Genomic DNA, 25,201 nt, shown 5'->3' with positions numbered 1-25,201 from the left:
TCAAGCGTCGTTCGTCTAGCAACTTTTCAGATAATCCAACTATTCTCAAAGTTACCAAATAAGTGTGTATGGTTTCTTCAGATTTGAAAATGGATGCTTTCTCTGGCATGCATGCTGTAGTGGTATTGGTGAAACAGCAGAATATAAGAGCAAAAAGGTAATTTGGTATAAGTTTGTCAAAAGGTGAGATGGATCATCTGACATTTTAGATTGTCCGCAAGCCCAAATTTGTTCATCTAATTGTCTCTTCACTTTTACTATTTTTGTTCTCAAATGATTTACATGTGTCGTGTGTGCATCCGTGTAGGTTTCTGAGCTCAAATTCTTTATTAAGAGAAAGAAACAATATTTATGAGATTTGATTTTGGTTTAAAAGATTGATGCCATTGTATTTATCTAAACAAAATTTCAGGTTGATTGGATCACCTAGAATTGCTTCGGCTGATAATGAATTCCTTTAAATTCTGCACAATGATATGAGACAACTAATTAAATCGTTTACCGAGATGTTGCCTCTGTCAACATCCTAAATACATTATATAAAATTCCAATTGCTTAGTAAAAGACCTTTCAAATCTATATTCTTAAGCATGAAAGGGCAAATGAAAGATATTCTACCCTTTCTTGGGAACTATATCTCGATATATATATATATATATATATATGTGATTGTTCAACTGTTGACATCAAGCTTCCTGGAAGTGTGGTCCTTTGCTGTTATCTGAAAAAAAGTTTAGTCAGCTTTCTCCGTATATGTTTGAATTGAAGCTAAGTCAGCTACATGGCTTTAGACAAAAAATTTTAAAACAATATGTAAAATGTCAAATTCCTTTATGTTCTATGACTTTTTAACAAGGGTTTATAAAAACTTGAGTTGACCATGGAACAATTTATTTGTCCTAATTTCTCAAGGAAATTATAATCATTATTTTTTTGATTAAAAAAATGAATTCAAACCCGATTCTTTTTTTTTTTAATAATTCAGAAGATAAATGTATATTTACTATTCATGAACTAAATACTTCGATACTTCATGAGAATTATTTATGAGAATATTGATATACTCTGAATGTATGCTTTAACTATTTACAAGATTAAATACACATAAAATTATTACTAGTTATTATTTTTAAACCAATTAGATAATCACTTTTTTGCGTCAACAATGTAAGATTCCTCTTCTAGTGGACTGGTCAACGGTTTGATACTTCTCATTTGTAATGTCAGGGCCCAAAAGGAAAATTTGGGCCATGGTACACGAAGGACCGATGCTGGGTTTAATTGGACTTTAGATTTACTTTAATAAATATAATATATTGTGCATGAAATTTTGACAGTACTTGCATAAAAAGAGGTATGCAAGAGAGGGTGTCAAGCTTGAAATCCTGACCTCTAACTTTCTTTTTACTGTTTAATTAAAAAAGAGAATATAGAGTAATTTTAGAAAACGAAAGATAAGATTTATGAGATAAGAGAAGATGTCTTTTATTGTGCAACTCATTATCATATCTTAAAAGAAATGACAATGGAAATGCCAGTAAAATTCTTCACAAGACTTTCTTCCAAAATAGTGTCAAGGATTTGGGCTTGAATCTTAATATGAGCAAGGACATTTAAACAGTGGGGGGGCTATTTTATGTACTTGATCCTATTGGACAAAGAAAGTAAGTAGCTGTGTAAGGTCTTCGAAAATTATTAAATGATTCTGTTCAAACTAGGAAAAGGAAACGACAGACCAATGACTAGAATGCAAAAGGTCGGCTTGATTCAGTAAACCTGCCCAAGTTATACGAAAACGTTGTTGCAATGGTATCAAAAGTGATATCCGAATTATTGAGGCAGAAAAAGAAGAAATTTCGAAACACGGTTTCGCATTTTGTTTCTTTGATTTTCAAGCCATTATATATGAAAAGGAACAGGAGCTGATATTCAATATATAAAGAAGGAAAAAATCTATGCATATAAAACAAGGTTTGATCTTATTAATTGTGAAAAATTCATATGTGGGAGCATTATTTGGTCGAACCCCATGCACCATTGTCCTTGTAAATTTAAATTTTTTCGCCATATCCGATTTTATTGACTAGATTTCATGTTTTTTTATGTAAAATGTTGGATTACATAATAGAAATCCGAAACATATTTATAGAAAGAAAAATTGAAGAATTAAAATTAAGAATAGAAAACCCAAAGCACAATCCAAAATCTAGAAGACAAAAAGAGAAATAAAAAACGCGGAATCTGACGTAGAAAAGGAAGAAAAATGGATTAATTAGTCATACGATAGAATCTTGTGATGATTACTTCATTTTTTTTTCTTAAAATTTGCGTGCAAATTGCACATGGGTGGCTTTGTGGGGTTTCCATGTCAGAGCAACATGTTCTAAATACGACAACTTTTTCATTGATTTTAAGTGTTCATGACAGTTTATGTTCTGGCTTCTCCTTGCTCGTATTGTGTCTAGGTAAACTCGATAAGTCTCAAGTCTTTCACCTTGTCTTTTCCTTGGGATTTTATCGGTCTCTAAGTTTTAAAGAATGGATGACTTTAAAAATCAAAGTCTACTCCTTCAGTCTCCGCCTTTCTACTTCTAGATGAAGACCGACTGGGGGTCTTTCGGCCTTTAGCTTCTAGGCTGGCTGACCTTTGACCAGTAATATAGCTACCTATTATCATTGCTTGCGAGTATCCATTGATTTAAAGAGAATTTTTTTTCATTTTTCTTTTCCTATATATATATATATTTGTTCATGTCTTTTATTTTTGAGTAAAATGTTTGTTTCTTAATATTTAATCATAATTTTACATAAATATATTAATTTTCAAATTAAATAATTTGTTTTAAATATATAAATGATGGTGCTTCCTGTTGGCCACCCTCTGCACCAAAGCGAGAGGGAAGGAAGATCTGGCGCTTCGACTGAGGGAAGAGGTAGAAGATAGATTTTTTTAAATACAAAAAAAATTAAAAATAAAAATTTATAATTTATATGATATGATAAATTTTAAGATTAATAAAAATAAAATTATTTTTTTAATATTATTAAATTATTAAATTAATAAAAATATTAACAATTAATTAACAATTAAGTTTATATATTCGATGAAATATATTTTTTAAAAACAAATTATTTATTTTAAAAATTAATAAATTTATGTAAAATTATAATTAAAATTAATTAAAGGATGAAGGTATTTATCTTTTATTTTTGCATAATTGTATCTAGATTTTTGATGTCATTCTCTCGTGGGCATGAAAGAAGAGAGAGAAGCTTTGGTAATGGGAGGGCGACTGGCCCACGGGGATAATGATTTTTGGTTGACAACAAAAGACTGCCGTCAAAGAACGATGAATGGCATCAATTATTTCATTTCACAATCATATTTAATAAATAATAGTAACAAGACTATGCAGATTTAGTACTCCTACTATTTGTTAAAATTTTTTTTCTACTTACTTGCTGATTTAAATTCCTAAGTTTGATTGATTTTACTTGTAATGATTACTTATGTGTACCCTTATAAAATCGATAGTAAGAATTAGATGTACAGGTACCATTTAGATTAGGTCATTATCTATTAGATCGTCGTTATGGTATTACTTACTAAAATATACTGTTCAATCCGTCTCATATATATTGTCCTATTTTGATTTTTGTCAATTTTTTGATTTAATTTAATTTTTAAATGATTATTTATTAAAATTTTAAAAAATGTTTATCAAAAATTTTGAACAAATTAATTTTCAAATGTGAATTTTTTAAAATTTAAGTTTTTTTTATATACATTTCGAAATTAATTTGTTTTTGGGTCAAAATTGAAAAAACAAATCAAAATAGGATAATATATATTGAACGGAGGGAATAGATTAAATTATATTTTTACTGGCATTTGTGGTAAATCTCATGACAAAAGAATAAAGTATATTTGGACCGCTTGCAACTGGCTACAAGGGTAATTTATTTTTTGATACTAAACAATGGGTTAATTTTTTAATTAATTAATTCTGAAAAATAAACGCCAATAACTTTGTTAAACAAAAATGGCTTTGCTCCATGAAGCAGAAGCCAGCGAGAATTAATTTTAATTTTACATTTAAAATGATCGATAGTTAACGAAAGGATTAGTATTATTTCATAATTTATGATGAATTTTTAAAACTCTATAATTAAAACACCTTCATTTGGTAATTTTTTTAATTTAATTAATTTCTTAATTATAACTTCAGGCTTTCCTTGAAGTAAATAGAGTTGATACACCTCCACGTAAAATGCAAACTGAAACGTTTCATATAGAACTCAATGCCTTCAGATTCCAATTTTACGAAAACTAAACTAAACAATCAGATATAAATATATAAGTTGATTAATTATAGGATAATTACAAAGTATAGTACATAGGTGAACAAGAGAGGCATCGATTAAAAAGGTATATAGGTGGCTTTAAATCTTGTTCGGTAGATAGTCTTGGCCAGAGTTGAAACTCCGGAACCCTATTCTGAGTTAAACTTGGATTGTCAAAACTAAAATGAACCAATTAATATTGGTGGAGTAATGCAAAATTACCTAGAAAAAGTTACGTCTCTCGAGAGCTGGAAGCTGAGAAGGAATGGGCAACAATCTGAGGACCATACTTCGCTGAACTTGATAAATCAGACATTGAACTTTCGGAATCCCCAAGCTGATAGTAAAACTTACCAAATTTAGAGTATTTTCAATGCTGATATTTTCCAACCCCGTGCCAACATCTAGGTACTTAAGATTTGGTCCATGAATTTTAAGATACCTCAACAGGGCCAGTCTCTCAAGAGAAGGGCAGTTCAGAATGAAATTTTCGCGTTTATCTTCCTTAATATGGTCAGCCATGAGATAGGGGCAGGCATTGGCAAGATGCTGAGAGCTTTCGGAGCTGTTGTTTGTAGGCTTGGAATCAAGTTCGACGTACTTGAGATTTTTGGCACATCAATTTTAAGAAGATGTCCCAATAAGTTCAAATTCGTAACAGAGGTGGTCTCTTAAGAGCAGCAGGACTCTCGAGGATAAATGTTTGGAGTTTGTTTACATCAATCTCAAGTCTCAACATCCTTGTGGTGGAGGCTGCAGCCAAGATTCCAAGTACTTTCTGCATAGATATTTGCATAAATGGAAGTAAGTTCCATGCTGAATTTCGAGATGCTTCAACTTGATAATTCTGGACAAGGTCAATGTCTCAAGAGTAGCTAGGGCACCGGAAAATTAACTCTTCGAGCTCCTTAATTACAAATTTCAACAACAATGAGGTCGATGTTGAAGTTCAAATTACTTCGGGGACTCTTGGAGCCAAAACCAGAAACCATTTGAATACTGATAGCTACTGTTTGTTATTGCTTGCGGCAGCGCTGAAAAATGATGTTAGAAGGCCCATTTTGTAATCATGCTTTCTTGTTTCATTTAAACCCTAGTTTATGTATTTATAGGGTTACAAGTTGTACTAAAGTATTTAGTTGTTCACCTTCCACTGGACATTACCCAAGAGTCCTTAACCTTTGTTTTGGGTATAAAATCCTTCTGTCTCACAATTGAAAATTTGACAAGCTAAGGATTGGTTCGCAATCATTGTTTTAGAGGATATTCTCCCACATGCATCTTCAACATATACACACTTAAAGAGAGCTTCAAAGAAAATGGGCAAAGTTCAGAAGAGACAAGATCTCTCCAGGTCTAGTTACTAAAAATTTTTAGTAAATGGAGTATTTTCAAGACTGAATCCGCTTTTTGAAGAGGAACTAAACTTGAGGTATTTAAGGTTTGGTGCATGAATTTTAAGATGCCCCAACTTAGGAATGCTTAGCAGGGTCAATCTCTCAAGAGCAGGGCAGTCACAGATAAACCTTTCTAGATCATTTCGAGATATTTGAACATGATGGAGGTTGAGGCAGGCAAGAAACTTGAATCCTTGGAACATTTCAGGAAGCTTGATTTCACAATTGAAGAGCTGCAAGTGATTCAATTGTTGACAGGCAAACAGTGAACAAGGCAACTTGAGAGTGCACTGACTCTATTGCATCTCCAGAGCCAGCTCCCTGACATCTTTCCTTGATAGAACTTCAATCCAATCAAATATGTTCGATCCGAATGGATATAACATCGGCTTCTGAAACTCAACTTGTCAATGCTCCCATCGTGGTTAAGTAGGTACTGATTGATAGTTGAGCTAATCTGATACCATATGCCTTTTCTACCATCCCAGTCAATTGTTAACTGTGAAACTGAACAACAATTATATCTCCACTGTTTCGATAAGATGCTTGTCTTAATTGCATCCTTTGTCGGTAATCTCTCAAGGATGATGTCTAAAATCTCTGCTGGAAGATAGCTGAGTCTGTCCACGCTTGTTTCTTGTAAATATTGAATATTTTGAGGCTGCTTCTCCTTCACTCGGATGTAATCCATAAAGCAAGAAAACCAATTCATCCTACATTAAATTCTCTAATAAAATTAAATAAATATTCTCATTCTCTCACCCATGAGCATGACTGTAACCAAACACCAGTTTCTTTACTGCCTGGTTACCTGCAGTGGCCAAAATATTAAAAAAAAAAGGAAAAATAATGGTATTTGAGAACTGCTGAAAGAAGTAAACCTAATATTCCTTTCCATCAAACAATATTATTATTAAGACCTACGAATATCAAACCTTCTTTCATCTTATTATTTAGGAATAATAAATCTCTCCCGAGTTAAATCAGAAATTGCTTCTCTTCTCTCGACACTAATCCAAGATAAAGGTATAACATGAACCTAATACGAAAACTGAAATCAACAAAAGAAAAAAGTTATAATTAATTTAATTAGCAGAGTGATGGCCTATACAGAAATCAAAAGGCAGTAGTAGTAATTGATAGAGGGTTTCATGGAAGTCGACGTGCTCTTGGAATTGGCTATCTAGGCTTCTTTTTCCTTGTGTACACAAAATTGCCCTTGGTAAACCCAACATAAATATATTATTGAATTTCTGAGATTAGGCAACATATGCACGATATTTGATAAAAGCCATGCATTCAAAGTGAAAGTCTATTCCTTCTTTTAGAAGTGAGATTTAAAAATATTAGGAGTCTAAAAGCTTGAGGACTTCTTACATTAGATTTTAATTGATTTTCAGTAATTAACTGAGACTGTGCCCTGTTATGAGAGATCTGTTTCGAGGCAAGAAAGAGACCCAAAGACAAAGATCTTGAGCTTGTTATGTTTTAAATGTTTTTGCCTGTTTCTTCCAAAGTAAAAGAAAAAACAACTAATTAATTTTCTCTTTCAATCCACAATGATTAGTTTTCCCTCCGAATCAGTGGTTTACCAGCTTTTCAAACGGGATAACTAGTTATCGACTTACCCTTTAGGCCATATGGCTGCCTGGTCTAACTGAGTCATGTTCATTGAAGTTTAGTTGAGCTTGAACTGAGTTTCCGGTTTGGAATTCTGCAATCAAGTTCATGCTTTATTATACACATAGGAAAGAAAGGGGCTTCATCCCTTGGGAAGCTTCTTACCCACTATTTACCTTTCTGCTTGGATTATGCCCATTCAGAAGTTAATAGCAGCAGCGGATTGATCCCACCCACCATAAAAGGTTTGTGGAAGAAGTCCTGTATTCCGAACCCAGATATCCTAAACATTATAGCCCCCATCTTGAATAAGACATTCACTCAATGCTTCCAACATAATCTTCATCCCTTATTAAGGAAAAAATATCATTTACACTGCAATGCCTTTCATGTTCTTCTAGTTTACTACAAAACAAGAAACACTATAGTAAAGAATGCTGAGATACAGGTCAACACTTGGCAGTTACAAGGTGCGCTAAAAGTCGCACCTGTTACATGTTGAACCCTTCTCACTTTGCAGTAACAACCATTGAGGAACCCTTTTACCTGCATGTCATAGCTGGCCTACAATGTTAAGCTCGTAATCTTCAACTTTTCAGAAGCTCTCTCAACATGCAGCAACAATGATTCAGGAACTCTCTCACTTCCATATTTTACTATAGTCAATGCCTCAAGGACAGGAGAATGAGCAAGTATGAGCTTTAAAAATTCCAATTCAGGTCTGGTGCCACAGAGGCCTCTGATCCTCACCACTTTAAGTTGGCTGAAGAAGAAATTATACAGGCACTGATCTTTCAGAAAATCAACAACAGGTCTGATGACCTCATTTGAATGGCCAACCTAAAAGGGCAACAACACATTAAGTCAATAAGTGCAAATAATTTATCAAAAAAGAAAGAACAATGTAGTAAATTGAACTAGGGTATAATATACTCATATCAAATACTAGAATATATTGGGAAATGACTAACCGATATAATGAGTTCCTCTAAATTTGGGGAGCTTCTAAGTATAGAAAAGAAAGCCGCAACATCCTTAAAACTATTAAATCTTACTTCTTTAAGGTCTAGAACCAAAAGATTAAGGAGTGGTCTTGGGAATCTCACTGGTAAACTGCCATTAGCAAGAAACTGGAAACAAATGCAAAATTTCTATTACCTCAGTAACAGAAATATACCGGTAAGCTGTAAAAGGATGAAACAGAAACGAAATATGTTACCTTAATAAAATAAGAGGACAAAGTGAGCTTCTTGATACCATATAGACAGCCCAAAACTCTGATTAGGTTAGAAGGATCCCTTTCCTCTGACCGAGGCATAGATCTTCCATCCACAGGGATCATGCGAATATCAACACTAGCCAAAAGTGGACTGTTTTGAAGAAAGATATCTTCAAATTCAGAATCTATTTTCAAGTGCTTCAAGTTCTGATTGTGGATTCTGAGAATTGCTAAATGATCAAGGTTCAATAGGGTCAGTCTCTCAAGAACAGGGCAGCTACTAATCAAATATTCTAGGGTCTCGCTAATAATGGAAACCTGAGCGAGCTGAAGACTTTTGAGACAATTAAAACCTCTGAATGTGGGTGGGAGCTTCAAAATGCAGCCATGAAGCTCTAAGCAGATTAGTCGAGGACAAGAAAAAAGGCATGAAGGCAATTTAAAACGCCTAATAAAACTGAAGTCCTGAAGAATTAATTCCTTGATACCTTTCACCGTCAAATAAATTATCCACTCATTTAAATCAGAATGGTCTGGATAGCAATAAGCAGCAAGCTTAAACTTCTCTATTGGGCCATTGTGATTTGATTGAACCAAGTGAAAGATTCTCCTAATCTCTCCCCACCTGGCTTTGTCTGGCAAAGAATAGGGGAAGCATTTATCATCGATAACAAACTGTGAGAGGCTAGTCCACTTATATCTCCACTTTCTTGATAAGAGACTAGTCCTAGCCACATCTCTTAGTGGCAGGTGCACGAGGATGCTGTTCAATACATCCCATGGTAGATTGCTAATCCTATCTGACTTCACTGGCTTTTCCATTTCATTCCCTTTAAATTTCTGAAGCTAACTAATCTGCTTGCTTAATAATTCTTCAACTGAAATAAATTCGTTCAAAGTATTAACTATAAATTCAATGTGGAGATAAAATGAAAACAAAGCTTTCAATTGACATGTCTCTAAGGCAACACCGAATAATAGATAAACAGATATGCTTTTCAAAAAAAAAAAGAAGATAAACATATACATCATGAGATGGACAAACAAGCTCCAAACAATAACAAAACTAAAATGCACGCGTGTAGATTCATTATCACATATCACGAAGAATTTCTTCAGAACTTAAAGCATGAACTACATCCTCTTTGCCCATGAGTTGGCCAAGGATAAAAAACACACTCTTACAAAAACTTCCTCCCAGAGGAACATAACATACCCTTGAAACCTTAAATAATTACTTCTTAAGAATCAACAAGATGCCCAAGCTTAAATCCCAAATCATCAAAATTATCCAATACATGCTAACTTCCCAATGAAACAGAGCATGTTATAACAATCTAGTCCAACTTACAGAACACATTATATGACTTGTTTACAACTAATTAACAAAACGTGCAGAACAATTAGACTCCCCTAAAACTGGATGAAAATAATCACCTTATATGTCATAATAAATCCTGACTGAGATTTCTGATTGGAGTTCACCTAGGAGAGATTATCCCTACCAAGAATCAACATACTTGACCAATCTTTCTTATTCATTTCAACTAAAACTGTTTGTTATAAATTCCACCTTCTCTAATAAAGTATGTCTTCTTATACACAAACTCATTAATATATGTACATTTCATCAACGACAACAAACCAAAAAAGAATGACAATAAATGATGACACACTAGCCAGATACAACCCTAAAAGTCCACCAGGTCAAATGGAGAACCATCTAAGGACTCACCAATGCCTTTATGTTCCTCAATTCTAATCCTACAAAATTTCAAATGATGCAGTATTAGTATTTTTTTTTCCTTTCATTATCTGAGCACCAAAATCCTTAAAAAATTAATGCCCATAGCTTTGCTTGTCATCATGGTTTTACAAATTGCAGCCAGATGTAGATATCCTTAGTCATGGTTCTCTAGCTCCAACTGAGCTCATTTAGGCCATCAAACTTAACAATATGCTAACTTACCATCTACCAATCCATTCTTCCTAGCCAAAATCTTACAAGAAAATGTCATGCCTCAACCTTGTGAGAAAAATACTCTGATTCATACTGTCATGATATGATCCAAGAGGCGGGCACACACAAGCACACACACAAACACATATAAATATTCACAACCAATCAACTATATATCCCAACCATCTCTCTATAGCACAAGTTGCTTCCAGACATAATCACCCCTACTTCCAAGTTAATTAGCACGGTTGTAACATTATCGAAGAGCGTTTTGCACAATCCATATATCTTCTACATTTCTATCACAATTTCAAAAAAAGAAAAAAAGAAACACAAAAACAAAGATCAAGTAAGATTACTTCTTTTACGGGTATCTACACAAAAATAACCTTGACTTCATCTTTAAAGAGCATCATCATTTTTTTTTTTAAAAAAAAACGTTGAATAATGAATCAAAATCTTCCTTTAAACAAAAATTTCATGCACTTTTTTACCACTCCACAGCTAAATTCGTTAAATTTTGCACTCTCAGGGAAAACCAAATATTTTCTAATTACATTTAATGAAAGAAAAGAAAAAAAAAATTTTAACAAAATTCTCTACACCAATTTTTTTCCCATACACTTTCTCAGCAACCAAACAGAGATAAAACCTCATATGGAATATAAACACAATATAATTGATGAAGAGAAAAAACAATCTCACCCGAAAATAGAGGAAAAAAAAGAGACCCATTAACGGAGATAGATATAAATTGTTAAAGAAAGCGGTAGAAGTTTGAGAACAGTTACCAGAGTATCAGAGATCAACCACCGGACCCGTCTTGGGAGTAAATACTGAAAAACAGTTCAGTTCTTACTTTTATAGTGCACTTTTTTGTATGGAAAACTTGGAAAGCTTCTTCCTTCCAGAAAAGGAAAGCCCATGACCCAGAGTCCCCGAGCCGTAAAGTTAGTTAAGTCCTTGCCCGGTGCCCGAAAAGAAAGAATAGTTAGTTTCGTGATATGAATTGTTCCTTGTTCCTTCTTTTCGTCTATTGGGCTGCAAACATCGAAACTTCAAGCTTTCATGTCATTGCAATTGTTGGAGCCCAATAACAAAAATAAAATACCACTATTCGGAATCAAATTATGCAATTATCACCCATAAATGGCATTGATCCAACTGACAATAATATATACAAATATGACACTTACTAAGGTAACCAAAAATCAAGATGCAATATACTGTTGCTCACTGGTTTTTTTTTATAAAATATCTTTATTTTTTAAGTTTTGATCAAAATTATACTAATATTCGTTAGTTTTTAAAATGAACATTTTGCTTCAATTTTTTTTTTCATTGGGCACTTAAGTCCATTTGTTAGTCAATTGTTAGTATTTTCATCAATTTGATGACATGACAAGGATAAAAAAATAATTTTACTATTGATTAATTTTTATAATTTTATTAATTTAAAAAAATATCTCCCCGATGAGAAACACCAAAGCTCTTTTGGGAAACCCCGATCGAGTTCTTTAAAGGAGCATCGTGCTCCCCCGAGGAGCCCATTGAGACTCTCAAGAGAACACCAGATCTAGTAAAACTTAAAGAGTGAGAGTATTTTACATTTTTTTAAATATTTGTTTTGTTTTTGTTTACAAATTTTAATTTGAATTTATATAAGAAATTTAAAGTTAATTTTAAAGAAAAAGAAACAAAACAAATAAGGTGGTCTGGCCTTTCCATTCATATTCCTACTTGCTATGGAAACACAATCAAAGATTTGTAAGTATTTCCATATCTACACACATCTTGGTGTATTGTATGGTTTGACTAAAACGAACTAATTACTATCTATTTTCATATTCTAAATCTCATTATTTTATCAAACTCAATTCTAATAATTCAAAATTTTATTTTTATATTATTTGCATAATTATTTTATTTTTATATTCATTTTGAAAAATTATGAGATAAAAATCATGATTATTTCTTTTTATTTTTTTATTTTTATTTGTTCGTATGGTCATCCATTAATAGTCATGTCAATAGTTTTTGGCCTCGTTAACAAGTGTTATGTCAACATAAATTGTTACTAGTCCAACCAATAGCATGTTAGTATGATAAATGTCACATCATAATTTGTGAGTCATGAAATTCAATCGTTTGACTTAAGAGGCGTTGTCATTAATGTTTTTTGTTTAGGTGTGGTAGACCACTAAGATAAATATGTTTTTTTGCTAATGAGGTCTTAGATTTGATTTAGGTTCATTAAAAAGAATAAATTTAATATATGAAATAGATTTAGATCTAGAAGTTCATTTATGTGTGAGGAAACTCTCATTTAGTTGTTACCTAATTAGTTTTCTGTCATCTTTTAACCTTACTAAATATATTTAGTTCAATATTCAATTTTATTTCCTCGACCTGTTTTCTACTTTATTATTTTTATTTTGTTAATTTATTTTACTTTATTTTTCTTTGAAACAAATAAAAATTCTTTGATAATCAAAATTTTCCAAAGCCTCCAACTTTTATAGCATAACTTTGAAAGATTTTCTCACCTATAAATTCCAAGAAGTCATCACTTTTGACATCATTGAGATTCTATCATTGAAAAATTTTTATTTATTTGTGTCTTATATTTTTATCCATTTGTTTAATTATCTCTACTATTAATATTTATGTAAATCTTTTGTATGAAAATTTTCCAAAATCTCTAATCTTTTAGTATAATTTTGAAAAATTTCCTCACTTAGAAATTCCCAACGAGCCATCTCTCTTGGCATGATGATTTGCACAAATTAAATAGATATTTTATGACATAAACACATTTATGTTGGCTTTATTCTTAATTCACAAGTATTTTAATGTCTCATTTACCATCATTATTAATTACAATTTAAGTCTTTTATAATCCCATAACAAAAATATTTAAAAATCTCTATAAATTAATACTCTTGAGATTAAGAAAATTTATTAATTAATCGAGATATTATTTGATCAATAAATTAATAATTTATTAATTTATATATTAGTTAATAAAAAAATTAATTTATCAGGGTATTCTTTATTTTTTTTTTCAAAACATTGAACTTAATACATGTATTGTGTATTATGATTATACGAATGTTACCTAATTACTGAATTACGAATTATCATTATTCGTGACGAGAAAATTATTAAAAACGTTATAGAAAAAGAAGATGAAGTTGAAAATGATAGTTCTGTATTAGAGCTTGTCTCACATAAAGATGCATTTAAAGCAATAATCACATTACATAATTTTCTCTTGCAATATGAGAACATTACACCAGAACTTCTTAATGCACTAAGAAAAGTTAGAGATGAAGTCTAATGAGACATCAATTTCAAGAAGAAACAAGTAACATTATAATCATATTGAGTCATGCATATATATATATATATATAATTTTGATGTATAAGGAGATTATTAATTTATATATTAAGTTTTTTTTTAAATGTACTATCTTATAAATTTAGTGAAACATTAATTTACCATGTTGATCCCAAGGCAAGACCAGTTGAAAATATTATTTAATTAAAATTATTAATTTTTTGAATATTAAATCGTAAAGGTTTTACTATATATGACAAAGAAACCAAACTAATCTAAAATATAAAACAATAAAAATATCGTAACCAAAGAAATTATCAATTTATCATTAAGTTGATTAAAATATTAGAAGAAAACAAGTAAGTATCAAAAGGAATTCTAAAACAAGGAAGCAAAAGCTTACCATAGGCTTAAAGATCCAAAAGAAAATAAAATTAAAAAAAAAATCTTTCTTTCACCTTGCCAATTGCCACCATTATTTTGCTTGATAGTTTCATCAATATCTTCTACTTGTAATCATGTATCCTTGGTGCTGATACTTGATGTGTGTTTTTTTATTATTGATGGATGGGTCTTTATAGAACCATTTTAGTCGAATTTGTTTTAAATTTTTTTCCCTAAATTTTGATTGAATTTAACTTGTTTTTTCAAAATGATTAGATAGGACTCTTGTTAACATTATCTTGTCTTTATTTTTTTATTTTGTATTATTTTTTTTTGTATAATTTTTTTTCTTTTCTTAAGAGGAAATTTTATTAAGATCAAACCATTCTAGGGAAATAAACCCCTATCATGTCATACATCCTTAATCTCCTAACTTCAACTGAAGGACAATAATGAATTGATTTGAGTTCTTCTAAGGTAAAACCTATGTTCGTGATATGATCAACAACCATATTCCTTTTTCGATAAATGTGCAAAATTTTAACCTCCCATTATCGTTGTAAGAAGGTCTTGATGACTTGGAGTAAATCTGAATTTGCATAAAGACAAGATGATGGCATAGTGATAGCATTAACCACCATCCTATTATCAACTTGAAGCCAGATCCTTTTCAAGCCCAGTTCCCATGCAAGTGTAAGACTGTGATATACCCTTACAGTTTTGCTTGATAGGCAGAACAACTATCAAGCTTCATTGTAAATCCCCTTAACTAATGTCCATCAAAATCCGGTATTGCACATCCGGCTACAACAGTGTGCCCCATCGGAGCTTAATGCAGATCAACCTCTTATTGGTGGGTTCCAACTAATAAGAATCTCTTCATTCTTGGAACTTAAAGAATTGATGCTCTCCGACAAAGAAAAAAACCATGCTATGAATCACATTTAACTTGCTTTCCACATGTTGTATGTTGCCTTCGAAAATATGTGAGTTCCGCCACTTCCATGTATACCAACATATGGTCTCAAAAACAATTGACCAAGGGCTGTCAAAAGCTAATTGCTGCTTGTTGTTTAAGTTCTTCACTTACCATGTTGACCATGGAAGAGTAAAGTAATGATCCCACTCACTTTGTGGGATGACTTTCATCCAAATTATATTTGCAACTGAGCAATCCCTTAGTAAGTGAAGAATTGATTCTTCCTCATAGACACACTAGAAGCAATTTGGATTACTAGTCATTCTTCTGTGTTGTTGTTCCTTATTAGTGAGAATTCATCCATGCAGGTAGTGGAATAGAAACATTTTGATTCTAAGGGGACCATGCCATTTCCAAGCAGTGTTCCACACTCCACTTGTTTGTACAACTTCATTTGTTGACTGTGTTCGCAAATTTCATAGGCTGAAGTTACTATGTAGTCACCTGATGAAGTAAAGGCCTAATATAGTTCATCAGGATTGGGAGTTAATGAAGGAGGTATGGACACCATGATCTTTCTGGTTACATCCTTTGGCACATGCTCCAGTAGCTTATCCTGATTGTATTCTCCATTTAGTGCTAAGAATTAATGAACCTGGACAGCTTTCACTTCATGCTCATTTACTGATTTCCATTAGTTAGCAATGTTGAATCACCAAACCAGATATCTGTCCAAAATCTGATAGTAACCCCATCTCCAAGTGCCATTGTATGTTGACATTAAATATCTGCCAAAGCTCGCTTAGCGATACCCACAATGCCAAAGCACCCTACCGATGAATATTCCTAGGATGCCTATCCACTTCAAAATTATATTCACCTATTAACACCTGTCCCCATAAAGCTTCTGACCTGGTTAACAGTTGTCAAATTATTTTCAGAAGGAAAGCGTCATTCATTAATGTAAGACCTCAAATGCCCATCCCTTTTTCTTGGTGAGGTTTGCATAAATCTAGCCAACAAATAAAATGAACTTTTCTATTATCAACATCACCCCCCAAAGAAAGGTCTTACATAAGCTTTATATTTTCTTGCAAATATCAATTGGTAAAGAGACCATTTGCATAGTATGGTAAGGGATGGTTGTCAAAACGGATTTTACTAGAGTAAATTTACCAGCAAAAGATAAAAAAAAAAACCTTCCCAGAGCTCAATCTACTCCGCACTTTATCTACCAAATAACTGAAGTTATTTATCCCTTTTCTACCGTTAATCAGTGGCACCCCAAGGTATTTTCCCAAATCTTCTGAATAGTTAAATTTTGAGTACATTTTGATATCATTGATACTTTTGCTATTGACATTCTTTGAACAGCAAAAGCTAGACTTTTCCATGCTTACCTTCTTGCCTGAGCAAGCACAAAAATATGCTAAAACACCTTTTAGCATTGTTGATTGGAAACAAGAATTGTTGATTGGAAGCAATGCAACAAGAAACAAGAAATGAATTCTTTGCAAAAAAAAAAAAATGGCACCAATATGTTGATCGAGCTTCTAAAAGGTAAGAGACCATTGAAAAACAAATGAGCGTTCAAGCTGAAAAATAATGATGAAAAGCCAATGAGGTACAACGCTTGTTTGGTGGTGTAAGGCTTCAGCCAAAGAAAGGGCATTGATTTTGATGAGATCTTTTCTTCAGTTGTGAAGATGAGTTCCATTCGAGTTGTACAGAGATTAGTAACTAGTTTAAACCTTGAAATTGATCAAGTAAATGTAAAAATTGTATTTTTGCATGATGAGTTGTAATATGAGATTTATATGAATCAATTAGAGGGGTTTTGAAGTAAAAGAAAAAGAATACATGGTTTGCAAATTAAAGAAGAACTTGTATGACTTGAAACAAGCTTTAAGGTAGTAGTGGTATAAGAAGTTTGATTTTTATGGCGAGTCAATTCTATAAAAGAACAACAGCGGAATCATTGTGTGTATGTTAGAAAATTTTATGATAGCAACTTTACTATTCTCTTGTTATATGTTGACAACAAGTTGATTGTGGGTTAAGATGTTGATATGATTTACAGACGCTTAAGAGATTTAAAATGCAGCATGAGTCAGTTAGCACAACTCTTGTAAATCATTTTAAACACGATAAGAGTTCTTTTTTTGTAACTAAAGAAGAAAAGTTTGAGATGTCAACTATTCCTTACTCTTCTATTATTGATTCATAGGTGTATCTTATGGTTTGTACATGACTTAACATTGCTCATGCAATTGATATAGTTAATAGATTTCTTTCTAATCTAGGAAAAGTTCACTAAGATACTATTAACTGGATCTTCAAATACTTGAAAGGTACTTCAAATATGTGCTTGAGTTTTGAGACTCTAGATCTAGTTCTAAAATGGTTCATTGATACAAAATGGTAAGTGATATTAATGGTAGAAAATCTACTTCAAGGTTTTTGTTCACTTTTGCAAGGGAAGTTATGATAGTTTATATTGCAAAAGTGTGTTGCCTTGTTGACCATAGAAGTTGAATATATTGTAGTGATTGAAGTAGATAGAAAGATGCTTTGGATGAAACATTTCCTTTTTAAATTGGGGTTCAGTAAAACAAAGTATTATGTGGTGTTTTGTGACAACCAAAGTGTTTTGGGTTTGAGTAAGAATGCCATATATTGTGCTAAGATGAAGCATATAGATATGAGGTAGCATTGGTTGCAGTTAGTGATTAAGGATCACATAATGCATTTGCAGTTAGTTTTTAAGAATCACATGATACTTTTGAAAAAGATTCACATAGATAATAATATTATTGATATGTTAACCAAGATGATTCCTAAGGAAAAGCTTGAGCTCTACACCAAGCAAGTTGAGATAGACTTCGAGCTTTGCATTAAGCAAGCCAAGATAGACTTCAAGTGAGGAGTCGAGCAATTAATCTCTTTTTAATGGGGTTGGAGGGGGAGATTGTTATTTTTATGAGGGCTTGGTGACCCATAATGAGGCCTAGTCCCATTTAGCTTGTTATTTGAAGTATAATGAATCCTACCTACATATCCTCTCTACACGTGACATCTGTCCTTGGTATTTGAACGTGTTTAAAAGGTATTTTGGGCTTTTAGACATGAACTTGATATAGTTTGATAATTTGGATAGAAGGCAGGGGTGTTTTCAATTTTTCCTTTGAAACACAAGGGTGTTTTTAAGGTGTTGCGCTTCTTCTTTCTTTAAAAGTTTCCATCCTCATCTCCTTTCTTTTTGATCTTTTCTTCATTTTCCCATTTCTTTTACTATTCACTAGAGACTTCTTGAATGTTTTCTTCTTCTATTTTCTTCCTGATCTCCCCTAACCTCTCATTGATGGATTCTGTAATTTTGTGCTTTAACATATTGCTAGGGTTTTGGAAGGTGACTACTTAGGTGTTTATTTAATAGATCCTTTTTTTGTTGATTTTCACTATCTTAATTTTTAAATTATTGTTTACTGTAGAAATCTAGAAATTTCTTGCTTTTTCATCTGAATGCAGAAAATGAAATGTTGTACTATTCAAAATCACTTTTTGGTTTCTCTTTGGGTTTTTCATTGGCATTAAGCAGAGCAATGAGAAGGGAAGATGAATGTCGTAATTATTAGTAAGACGTCTTCTCTCTTTGTCATTTTTTGTCTTTTTTTCCTTTGCTTATTTTGGATTTTTTGCTGATTAAGGTGAAAAAAATTAGTTTTTGATAGAAGATCTATTACAAGGAGATTTTCTAGAGGTGATAGAAAAGTATTTGGAGCATGGGTTATGAAATGCGTTGCCTTTAATGGTCGTGGTAATTCCCTCTCTTTCCTGGTCCTCATCTACATTTTAATTTGTTAAAAAGAATGTAACTATGAGTACAGTTTTGTTTAAACAATATTTTCATATTTTTTTTGTTTTTATTATGTTTTCTATCATTTTGTACTATGTTTTCTATATTTAAGTTGATAAGTTTATTTATTTTTGAGTGTAGTAGGTGTAGACAACATTGAGTTAATGAATGTTGTGTTTTTCCAAGTAGAATTGCTACTCTTCTACCAACATAAACGGATGTTATGATGGCTATTGTAGGATTTTTCATCCTTCAAATATTTATTGCTTTGCAAGCTGTGGCATGGACAACATTGTTAAGATTTGGCCAATCAAAGGTGTGATACTCATCATCATGGGTGGTTGCTATTGTTTTGTTTAATGGCAACAAATAAATTTACTTGTTGATGGATGATTTCAGATATTATCAAAGATGATCATGGAATAGAAAAATGAGTTGCAATTTGATGGTTTGAGATAGAGTTATTAGTATTTAAGAACCTGAAATAGTTTACATGCATTGGTTACATTTAACTATTTATTGGTAAATAAGCCTTTCCTATTAAGCTTTTCTCCTATGATTTTTATTTCATCCTTATAAAGGTTTAAAATAACTTACATAAGTGATAGGAACAACATAAAAAGCAAAGATGTTACCTGCAAAATTGAAATTAACAGATGAGAATTAGAACATTCTTTAAGACGTCCTGGGTAGGAATAAATTTGACTCTTTAATTTGGTGAAAAAAATAACTCTTTAACCTGAAATTATTAGTTGTTTTAATTGTTGCATGGGCGATGCAAAATGGAAAAAAGAAATGATGTTGTAAGACGTGTTTCAATAATGAAATTTAAATTTCCTATTGCCTTTTACTGTTTTCTCAGCAATTAAAAAAGATTATGTTCCTTTGCAAAGTCTAATCAGGTGCTTTTTCATTATGTCACATGTAAAAGTTTTTTGAACAAGGTAATCCACGGCCTCCTCATTTGTGTAGCACCAGCCAATTTTGCAATTTTCACGAGTTTTAACGTGATTCGAGGCTAATTCATGTCCTCCTCTGGAGTTCTACATAAATAGTTTGTACATATCAAAATTTTTTGTTTAGTTGAGTGTTCAGTTGTTCATCATTGAACATAAAACAATTCTTATACATTTTGTAATGAATTATCTTTGTAGCTACGTAAAATATTAACTGACATCATGATATGTAGTGATAACATATGTGATATTATTGTAGTAAATTTCTACTTAAATTATTTCATAGCTCCTTCACAATCAAATAGCTTTATCTACAGAAAACCAATTTGTTCCTTTCATACTAAAATGTATTATCAAATTATTTAACTATTTAAAATAATCTGCAAACAAAATAAGTTTCAAATTTTACGTCGATTAATATTTCACGCAGTGTAGCACAGGTTTATAACTAATTAGCCTTTAAAGTCATTTGATTAAAAAAAGGGATTTCTTTTCTTTTTCTTCCCAACTTTATATAAGCCAAAATTTGTAAGGCTTTGAGGGCCTAAAAGTGTGTATGGCTAAGTGATGAAAAAAAGCGGTTTTTCTTACTCTATAGAAAGTGTAAATGAGAGATAAGCTTATTCAATAATTGGGTAGTTTTGAGAGTAAATTTAGAGATTCTTAAACAGATAATTTTATCGTATTATTTTAATTATTGTGAATCTTAAGTTTTGCCAAAAAAAAATTGTGATATTCAATTTTGTAAGTTTGTTTATTTCTCGTATAATGGATTTTTATCCAGTTTGTCAAGTGATTTTTTTCTCTCTATGTTGGAAGCTTTTTCATATATATATATATATATTTGATATTTTTTAGAGTAAAATATCTTAACTTCTTTAAGTTTTGACAATAATTTCATACAAGTCCATTAGTTTTTAAAATGGATACCTCGTCTCAAACATGTAAACGAGTTAATACCTAAATATGAAATATCTAAAATGCCTTTCTTCCTTTTCAACTCTTTTCCTTTCTCATGCCGACCGATGGCGCTCCCTTACATCGACCGACCACCTCGTGGTTGGATCTAGTTGTGGAATACCAGATTTGTCAGCTTCTCGAAAGAGTGTCGATCCTTTGGCTAGGTCTGATGCTCCCTGACTAGATTTGACTATAGGATGGTTGGTTAGTATAGAGACAAAATTTTTTTGAATAAAAGAGATAAAAATTTAAATATAAAAATATAATTTATATTGTTATAATTGTTAAAATTAATGAAGTGTAAAATTATTTTAAAAATATTGTTACATCATCAAACTAACGGAAACATTAATAATTGATTAACGATTAGACTTATGTGTCTAGCGAAAAATATATTTTTAGACGAATTGTCTATTTTCAATATTAATGGATCCGTATAGAATTATAGTCAAAACTTAAATAAATTAGAGTATTTTGTCCTATTTTTTTATGTTTTGTTTATACTTGCATTATCTCTCAATTTATTTTTCTTTTGGTTGATCAATAGCTTAGATTTATTATTTTGTGATTATGTTGATTTGATTTGTACTGTCTATTTACCATGGGTATGGGTATAATTTATTGGTTAAGTTCCAACATGACATGCTACTAGCATCCAAATTCAAATCCTAGCACTTTGCCTTATAACACAAGAATATAAAATCAAAATGCAAATTACTTAACCATTAATGAGTAGAAGACATTGTTTTATTTTTTATCCTTTTGCATCACAACAGTACTATCAAAGTGAAAATGTCGTATGAGTCCCATTGCCCATCAAAATAAATTCTCATTTTTGTTATCTATTCTTGCATACTGATTGTAAATAACTGTGCTGACAGTCGGATAAAATAACAGTATCCCATCATCAAATTCATACATCACAACCAAAACCCACTCATCATTACGTGATTATACAGTAATGAAAGATCGTTGTAGTTTCGAATTAAATGTCCTGAAGCCATTTACTGCCAATCTCGCACGGCACTATGCTTGAAGCAGCCGTCTAAAAATTTTCCTTCACATTTCCACAGAAATCGACAAAAAATCCCTTGTCAAAATCTTGCTGACAGATTTTTCAAAGCTTATCCTAAGCCGAATACTGAACCCCAAAAAAAGAAAAAAAGGGTACAAAATTACAACATTAAAACGTTCTGAACTTCTATCACCTTCAAGTTGGTTGGGGTTATCTTCTTGTTCTCGTCCTCCAGCAACATGACAAAGATACAGTCATATGCTAGAGAGATTTCCATCCCCTAGGACAATTTTGTTTGATAAGCTTAGGCCTTATCCAAATTGGTTGGCAGAAAATTTTTTCCCATTTTTTTTTGGATACCCAGAATTGCTTCTGAAAAATAGTTAGCTCTAGAGAACTCCTTGACTTCGTGGTTACTTTTCATTCATGTAATATTACAAATATTTTTCAATGTTATACACATATATATAGTAATAATCCTATATGGTATTGTGAGAATTTTAATTTATTTGTTAAGATTGAAATATTAAGCAATATTGAGTATCAAATCATGACTTGTAAGGTTTAAACTATCATCAATATATCTCGATTTGATAATATAATAATATATTAATGTATATATATATATAATATTGTTAAATCTCAATATATGTATATATATTATGTTACCTTGGTAATTAAGTTTATATCGTTTTTAATCTTTTCTCTTCATGTATATTTAAACAAAATAAAATAAAAAGTTACATCTTGAATCTTGATTCTCTTTGGAAGAGTAAACAACTAAATCATACATTATTTCTATAATAATTTTGTTTGCAAAAGTGGCAAGTTAAGATTAAAGGCCACTCCAGATTAATCTCCTATATATGACAAAATCATCCCTTGAAAAGAAGTCTTTGGACGTGCAACGTAAAGAAGTATGATATGCAAAAATTTTGTTGATTACATACTACAGAAAGGAGTGATTTAGGGGGTAAGAAGGGGTGGAAGGGACTATTAATTAGGACCACATATTTTTATTTTGTTGAAGATATATATCATGATCAAAGTGATTAAGACAAGGCAAAAAAGCTGCATGCAATTTGAACTTTTAAGCACTAATGGTTGGGGATAAGAGACACATCAGCAGCCTTGAGAGCGAGTGATATGAACCTTTTGGTTGGAGCCAAGAGGCCACTTGAGGGGATCAGTTCAGCAGTGTTTGTATCCCGAATTTGTGGTGTAGCTGCATCCTCATCTGGTAGCCCCCACATGGCTGTTTTCCATTGGTTGCATGAATTTCTCTAGGGTTTTCCGAGTCAGCATCTTTGTTATCAGGTGAAAGCTGCTTATCATGTCCAGGTAAGCGCTGTTCTGACAAGAGCCCAGATTGAAGTGATACAAGTCAGCCTGACATGTTGTCTTGTGGTTGGCCCACTTCAATGCTTGCAATTAGAGCAAAGTTAGTGTGAACAAAACCATTGATTTGTAATCATTAATTGACTGATTAAGCATGTTTGAAAGCTTAATTAAAACCACTCATGAGAATCATCTAATTTTACACTCTGGATTGTGTTAGCTGTCACTTTTGTGTACATTTTTTATAAGTATTATACATAAAAAAAGCTTAATTAAATCACTAAGGTCCGGGTGATTGTGTTAACAGTATCTATTTAATCACTCACTTTTGTTTTCTTTTTGCTTGACAAGTAGGCAGAGAGAGAGAGAGAGAGAGAGAGAGATGGTGCTTTCATTTCTCTACCCTCTTTCTTTGAGTAACCTCTGAATCCATGCATGTGGACGAGCTTCGTTCATATGGTTAAATGATAGCAACCAGTCATTAATGATCATCAGGTTAAAACTGCTGATGCAGTTATATGTCTGTATCATCCCAAATGTAATTAGTTAGTGTTAGATTGCAGCATTTAATATTCAGAAAATCTTGGTAAATTAAGGAGTTGAAAGAAACCATCCCAAATATGATGATTAAATGTACAAGTTGAACACTTGGAAGTCCATTTTAGGACTTCTTTCTCGCTTACCAGATGAAATCAAACTTGTTCCACGCTAAGTTCAACCTGTCATGACAGATTTTGATCAAACACCATGAACCAGAAGCACATCCGTCGAAGCCGAGCAGCAGAGATTCAGCAATAGCAACATTAGAGAGGATGATTATCTAAACAAATAACCAAGAGCAAGATTGTTGAGAATTGCAGAATATGACTACTGTTCTTCCGTTGAAAAGGAAAAGTGAATACTGATCACGTATATAGCACTAAGGTGTCGTTTGGTATAAGGGATGTAAGCCACATTCTCTGCAATGTGGCTTATTAAACTACATTACAGTGTTTGTTTTGTAACAGATCACTGCAATATAAGATTGCAATGCAATCACAATTGCAGCCAATGGATGTAATGTGATTGCAGTCCAAAACCAATGCAATCACATTACATTGCACTCTGCAATGTTCTTAAAGATAATTTTACCCTTCAATTTTATTATCTATTAAAATATTTTATAATATTATAATTAAAATAAATATATAATATAGAATAAAAATTAAAATAAAATAAAATATAAAAAATTAATATTTATATAATATAGATAAAACAAATTAAAATAAATATATAATATAAAAAATATATTAAGAAATGAAATAAAATATATAATATAAAAATATATTAAAGAAATGAAAATAAAATATATAAATATTATAATAATAAATAAAAATAAAATATATGACATTAAAAATATATTTAAAATATGATATTAATAAAAATTAATAATATAAATATAAATATATTAAAAATAAATATAAAATATTATAATAATAAATAAAAATAAAATATATGACATTAAAATATATTTAAGAAATGATATTATATAAAATTAATAATATAAATATAAATATATTAAAAATAATAAAAAATATTTAATAATAATAAAAATAAAATATATGATATTAAAATATATTTAAGAAATGATATTATATAAAATTAATAATAATAAAAATATAAATATATTAAAATAAAATATAAAATATTATAATAAATAAAAAATAAAATATATGATATTAAAAATATATTTAAGAAATGATATTATATAAATTAATAAATAAAATATAAATATATTAAACTTATATTTTAATAATTAGGAGTAATTTTGACAATTAGCATTACATTCCCACTAAAGTACTTGTAAACCAAACACTGCAATGTTATCTTCCCGGTATTTTAATCATTGTTTTA

General features: G+C 31.2%; 1 protein-coding gene across 3 annotated transcripts; it reads right to left on the bottom strand.

The window, feature by feature from the left end:
- Nucleotides 1-7,689: 7,689 nt before the first annotated feature.
- Nucleotides 7,690-11,495, bottom strand: LOC110426012 (F-box/FBD/LRR-repeat protein At1g13570-like). 3 transcript variants are annotated; one of them, XM_089785187.1, is made up of 4 exons: nt 11,332-11,493; nt 8,581-9,458; nt 8,333-8,491; nt 7,690-8,201 (listed from the first exon to the last, which is right to left on the bottom strand). In XM_089785187.1, exons 2-4 carry the CDS (start codon nt 9,400-9,402, stop codon nt 7,926-7,928), a joined length of 1,257 nt encoding a protein of 418 aa, XP_089641313.1. In that variant the 5' UTR covers nt 9,403-9,458; nt 11,332-11,493; the 3' UTR covers nt 7,690-7,925. The 3 variants fall into 3 exon arrangements, with proteins under 3 accessions (XP_089641313.1, XP_089641315.1, XP_089641314.1); XM_089785189.1 differs by lacking the exon at nt 8,333-8,491 and having other exon boundaries at nt 11,332-11,495; XM_089785188.1 differs by lacking the exon at nt 11,332-11,493 and having other exon boundaries at nt 8,581-11,303.
- Between the last annotated feature and the right edge of the window lie 13,706 nt (nt 11,496-25,201).

The sequence above is a fragment of the Theobroma umbraticum genome, unplaced genomic scaffold (assembly GCF_002168275.2).
Source record: "Theobroma umbraticum cultivar Fairchild unplaced genomic scaffold, ASM216827v3 scaffold_12.1, whole genome shotgun sequence".
Lineage (NCBI taxonomy): Eukaryota > Viridiplantae > Streptophyta > Magnoliopsida > Malvales > Malvaceae > Theobroma > Theobroma umbraticum.
Note: the sequence above shows the minus strand (reverse complement) of the source record. Positions and strands in the feature narration are given on the sequence as shown.